Source organism: Thamnophis sirtalis, unplaced genomic scaffold (assembly GCF_051295495.1).
Source record: "Thamnophis sirtalis isolate CommonGarterSnake01/CBP01778 unplaced genomic scaffold, rThaSir2_p1.2 scaffold_3, whole genome shotgun sequence".
NCBI lineage: Eukaryota > Metazoa > Chordata > Lepidosauria > Squamata > Natricidae > Thamnophis > Thamnophis sirtalis.
In genome coordinates this window covers 162,886,390-162,892,452 of record NW_028261383.1, presented here as the reverse complement: position 1 = coordinate 162,892,452, position 6,063 = coordinate 162,886,390, and the positions used below count along the sequence as shown (strand labels likewise).

Genomic DNA, 6,063 nt, shown 5'->3' with positions numbered 1-6,063 from the left:
CGCGGGGGGCAGCAGGAAGCAGAGGAGGATGCGGCAGCGGCGGCAGCTGAGGCTCTCCCGGGGCCGGCGAAGCGGGCTTGCCCTGTGGCGGCGGCTGCCCATCCAAGGAGATGTTGTTGAGGAAGAAGAGGGCGGCCTGCCTCTGCCGAGCAAGCCCGCTTCGCCGGCCCCGGGAGAGCCTCAGCCGCCGCCGCTGCCGCATCCTCCTCTGCTTCCTGCTGCCCCCCGCGGCTGAGCTGGACCCTTCCCGCGGGCTGCTGCTGCTGGGCAGCCCGCTTTGCCCCGTGCCCGCTGCCGCTGTCAGCTGGAGGAGGAGGGCTACCTTTGGAGGCAAAGAACGAAGCATGTAGAACGCCCTTCTGTCGCCGCGCTGTTGTCGCGGCGGTAGGGTCGTTTTTTTCTTAGCGCTTCGGACGCCGCGGATTTGCCTCCGCACTTATGTCGGCGCGGATAAGGGCATCGCGGTTTTGTGGTGGAACCCCAAAAGGTTGGTGACCCCTACTGATAAACCTATTTTTTGGAATAGGGAGGTGGCTGTTTGAATTACCTTTAATAGGTCCACCAGGAGATGCTGTTTTGAGTTCTCTAGAACAGGGCTCTCCAATCATGGCAACTTTAAAAACTTGTGGACTTCAACTCCCAGAATTCCAAGCAAAGCTGGCTGAGGAACTCTGGGAGTTGAAGTCCACAAGTCTTAAAGTTGCCAAGGCTGGAGACCTCTGCTCTAGAAGTCTTCCGGAAGGGAGAAGCCATCAGATAGAAACTGTCCTTGCTTTATGTTCTGGCTCACTTGGAGAAGGAGTCTGGAGTGCTTGAGAGCCTACACAGTTTTGTGCCCTGTTGATTGGCCCTAATCAAAACATTAACCAAATAGCACTTTAGTCTTTTGAGTGTACGGGTACACAAATATATCTCCGCTAGCAAGGTGCCTTCTAAGATGGAGCTAATTGCATTACCATTACAGGGCTAGTTTCAGGTTTTTCTTTGAATTGTCTCCAGAAGAGCAGTCACTCAGACTTGCAGACATACTACATAGAATAAAGGAGGGCAGAGTTATATTTTACGTGACCCGTCAAAAGCGCGGTCGACAAAATCGCGCCTTTGACGTCATCACAGCGCGACGAAAAAGATCGAAAAATTCAAATAAAAATTAATAAAAATTAAATTAAAGCAAGCCGATTCACATAAAAGTAAGGGTTAGGGTTAGGGTTAGGTTAAGGGTTAGGGTTAGCTTTAGAGCGTTAGCATTAGCGTTAGGGTTAGGTTAAGGGTTAGTGTTAGGTTTTTCGTTACTTTAACGGTTAGGTTTAGGGTTAGGTTTAGGGTTAGGTTAAGAGTTAGGTTTAGGGTTAGGTTTGGGGGGGTTAGGGGAAGGTTTTAGCTTTATTTTTACATTTTTTCAAACTTTTTCGTCGCGCTGTGATGTCACAGCGCGCTTTTGTCGAGCGCGCTTTTGTCCTACGCGCTTTTGTGGTGGAACCATATTTTATACAGAAACAAATTTAAAACCTTCTTATCCTCTTGGGCCACTAGGTGGCAGCTCCTACACTTGAATACTCCATTTCAAGGAACCCAAAAAGGTGCCTTTAGCACAGTGTTTCTCAACCTTGGCAACTTGAAGATGTCCGGACTTCAACTCCCAGAATTCCCCAGCCAGCATTCGCTGGCTGAGGAATTCTGGGAGTTGAAGTCCGGACATCTTCAGGTGGCCAAGGTTGAGAAACACTGCTTTAGCAGCTACAGCGCTATATTTTCTTTTAACTCCCCTTGCTCTCTTCATTGCTATGCAGTACACTACCTGGGGAGGTGCTTTTCTTCCTCTTTTCCTCCAACAGGTAACCCTCAGAAGCAGTTCTAGGTCCTTCCTCCTCTTCCTTTTTCTCCTTGTACAGCCTCAAAAGAATCTAGGGAGGCTTTTTGCTACGGTAGCTGCAAGCTGAAATTCAGAGCGAAATCAAGGATGAGAGGGTAGCAATCCCAGTCTCACCTCTAAGCGAAGCGCTGTTTCCCCCTGAATGCAACAGCATATTGGAAATAAATTTTGTAACGAGTCTGTTCATGGATGTCTTGTTGACAGCAAGCTCTCTCTCCACAAGCTGAAAACGAACGGGCAAAATTTGAAAGGAGGTGGGGTGGCAACAAAAGGAAGATCAGATGTGAAAATGGGAGCCACCTCAAACCGGGAGCTTCAAAAAAAAATCCCCATTTGCCTCAAATATTTGGTAAATTTGAATGTGGGGTCTTAAGGACACGTGTCATCGCTTTCTTCTCTCTGCTCCTAAAAGCAAGCATTTCAGTAAAGATCCCGCCGCCTTCGCTGCTCGGGAAGTAGAGGAGCCACCAAACTCCGTATCTAAGCGACCCAATTCCCTCGCCAGCAGCCCTCGGGTTCTTATTGGCTACCTCTGGTATTGCATCACAATTGAGGAAACAAAGGATTTGATAAGAGAGACTGCTGGGAAATACGCCCTCGTAGTTGCAGGCGGGGGGAGAAAGATCCATTGTTTGGTAGGAAACACCGTATTATGCGGTTATTTCCCTTAAAGGAACCCCCCCGCCTTTTTTTTAATAGGGACTAAAATCTCATTCCCCCTAAAGAATCTGCTAAATTGGTGTGGGTAACGATTGCATCCGATTTTGAAGTTAACGAAAACCGAACACGCTTTTAACGCGACGAAAAACATAAAAATCGTTTAAGCCGATTCTTAAAAGGTATATTTTTGTCCCTTCAGTGCCCGCGTTTAGTTCCCCACTCGCCGAGTTTATTTCATCCATAAGCCTGCTAATTACTACCAGATGCACTCACTTCGTAGTTTTATATAAAGAACGTTTAAGTTCAGTTACAAGCCATAGCAACAGTACTCATGGAAACTCAGCTTTTTTATGAAAAAGTGGGTGGCCCTTAAAAGGGCCTTTTGTTTTTATTTCGAAAAGGTCGTTGTAATATTTAGCCACCGAATCCGTAGAGGGTACGGCCTTGGCGTTTCAAGGCATAGACCACATCCATGGCTGTCACGGTCTTTCTCTTGGCGTGCTCGGTGTAAGTCACGGCATCGCGGATGACGTTCTCCAGAAAGACCTTCAGCACCCCGCGAGTCTCCTCGTAGATCAAGCCGGAGATACGCTTCACTCCGCCACGACGAGCCAAACGGCGGATAGCGGGCTTGGTAATGCCCTGGATGTTATCTCGCAACACTTTGCGGTGACGCTTAGCGCCCCCTTTTCCCAAGCCCTTTCCGCCTTTGCCTCGTCCGGACATTCTTTAGCCTTCTTCAACCCTTCAGCTCACAAAACCTCGAGAAAATGTGCCGCCAACTGGGATACAGAGAATTTATATTCTCTAGAACCCGACCAGAAAGAAACCTTCCCTTGAAGGGCGGTTACTTTACGCCGCGGAGCCTTTCCCGCCGTAAGTGACTGCCCCTCTGATTTGTCCAATGAGAAAGGGAAACAGTTCGAAAGCACCAATGACAAACCACCGTTTGTAACTAAAATGTTGGCGCCTTTCTTTTGTTTCTGGTTTTACGCGTAAGGAAATTTCTTTTTGACCAAGTGTTGAGTTGAATAATTATAGTTAATTATATATCGTCCACATTTTGGAAAAACAAACAAACCCTGTTTTGCTGGGATGAGAATATATTTTGCATAAGAGGACCGATCAGGTCCAAAATTGCCACAAACTTAACTGGGTGAAAATGGATACAAAATTTTATCGGAATGCTGTTTCTACGAGTTTTTATTACTTTGTAACATTAAAAAAAAAGTCCGCCAAAAAACAAAACACACCCAAACCTTTTTTTTAAAGAAATGCTGATGTTTCTGTAATACTGTATAATAAATAAATAGAATGGGTATTGGCTGAACTTTGTGTACATTCAATTCAAAAATTATTTTGCACATTACTCAGAATTATTATCTATGATGAATCACAGAAACTATTTTAATTATAGCTAGGCTACTGTGGAATATTAGTTAGATTTATGTTTCCCTTTTTTTTCTCTTTCTATGCATATTGTGTTTACAATAGCAGCAACCCTCCAGTATCTTAACCTCTAGAGATCGTGCTGGACTAAATGATCAGCTGATTCAGAGCCACTTTATCAGCCAGACGCATTATATCCTGTCTGAAATAGAAATTCTGCCAATATAAAATATTTTTTTAAATGAGATAGCTAGACAGAAAACTAGAACAGTTTTTTAATGTGCTTTAGAACCGGTTGGAGATGCTAAACTTGTACTGTTTAATCCTAGTATTGTATTCATTATTGAATCTGGTTCTCTCTTTAGTTTAAATGTTGGAGCATGATAGTCTTCCTAAATGCAGTGATTCGCACTCTCACCCTCTGGGGAAGGTAATAATAATTCAGTTTGGACTGAAGAGCCAAGATTAAATTTTGGATTAAAATTCTTTTGATATTTCTTAAAGCCAATCCATTTTCCTAAACTGAATCAAGACAGAACTATGCAGATACATAACTCAAAAACTTAAAAAACCTAATGACATTCTTGTTGCCATATTATTAATAAGAATTAGCTTAATTCAGAGCATCTAAATGCAGAAATCTATATTCAGCACAGTCCTATTAAGGTTCAGTGTGAACTATGCTTAAGCATACCATGTGGTAACAACACACAACAAAAGTGCACTGCTTGGTAAAGATGGTGTTAACATTATTTTTCTTGGGAGGAAATATTTTTTGGGGTTGGTTACTATCTATCAAGGAGTCTGCATGGCTATATTGCAAATGTAGCAATGTAGTGATCTAAATACTAGTGCTATAGAGATGTTCAAACATTTTAGGAAGATGATTTATGCTACTTCACATACATTAGACCAAATCACCAACCTAGGTTTGATTCACCTACTGTAAAGAATGTCCCCAAATGTTACCTATAGCTTTATTAACATCATATTTATATCCTCATCTCAGGACATGGCTGTATCCCAGCCTACCATAAAGTGCAAATCTGAATGCTTGAAATCAAGTACATTTTATTTGAAGATTAATACTATGGCAAAATAGAGATTCCATGTGTCCTATAGCAGTCATCCCATCAAAATTTTTATTTCTGCACTTTACTTTCCTGCTAGTCTGTTAGACCAAAATATATTTGAATTAATTATAATATGCAGGGAGATGAATCGGGGAAAAAAACATACTTGAAGGTAAGGTAAAGGTAAAGGTTCCCCTTGCACATATGTGCTAGTCGTTCCAGACTCTAGGGGGTGGTGCTCATCTCTGTTTCAAAGCTGAAGAGCCAGTGCTGTCTGATGACTTCTCCGTGGTCATGTGGCCGGCATGACTAAATGCTGAAGGCGCATGGAATGCTGTTGCCTTTCCACCAAAGGTGGTTCCTATTTTACTACTTTTACATGCTTTCGAACTGCTAGGTTGGCAGAAGCTGGGGAAAGTAGCAGGAGCTCACTCTATTATTCGTCACTAGGGATTCGAACCACCGAACTGCTGACCTTTCTGATCATCTCAGCATCTTAGCTACTGAGCCACTGCTCAAAGTACCATTGCTTTTCTTTTTCTTTTCTTTCTTTCTTTCTTTCTTCTTTCTTCTTTCTTCTTTCTTCCTTTCTTTCTTCCTTTCTTTCTTCCTTTCTTTCTTTCTTTCTTTCTTTTTTTTTTTGAAAACTTGAAAGCTCTGGATGTTGATCTGGCCAGGAAGGTTAGGAAGTTGGTTGAATCCTGTGAGGTATTAATTTATTGTTCATTTAGTTTTGTCTCCTGTTGCCATTATAGTTTTTTTAAAAAAAAATATTGTTCTGTTTTATAGTTCATATGGTATTAACTGCTCAAAGTTGCTATGGTGAGATAGGGGGAGGCATATAAGTTAAATAAAGTACTTTTTCTCTTGAATTGATCATAAGCTCATGACCCCCCCATTGCTGCTCATTTAGATTGCTGCAACATGTTTGGCCTAGGATTACATTAAAAGATTAAACTAGTAACAGATTAGCCATCAGCTTTAGAACTGACAATGGAAACACTGAGTAATGCCTTTTAGGATTGTCTGTCAACATCAATGTTGAGTAATCAAGAAATAAGCCTCAGG

At 42.8% G+C, this 6,063-nt stretch overlaps 1 protein-coding gene across 1 annotated transcript; it reads right to left on the bottom strand.

Annotated features, from left to right (window-relative positions):
- Positions 1-1,990: 1,990 nt before the first annotated feature.
- Positions 1,991-5,533, bottom strand: LOC106543767 (histone H4). Its single transcript, XM_014059845.2, has one exon. The coding sequence runs from the start codon at positions 3,257-3,259 to the stop codon at positions 2,948-2,950; it is 312 nt and encodes a 103-aa protein (XP_013915320.1). The 5' UTR covers positions 3,260-5,533; the 3' UTR covers positions 1,991-2,947.
- Between the last annotated feature and the right edge of the window lie 530 nt (positions 5,534-6,063).

What these genes read in the sequence shown, in the direction of transcription:
- LOC106543767 (XM_014059845.2), bottom strand. Translation starts at nt 3,259, where the DNA reads ATGTCCGGACGAGGCAAAGGCGGAAAGGGCTTGGGAAAAGGGGGCGCT.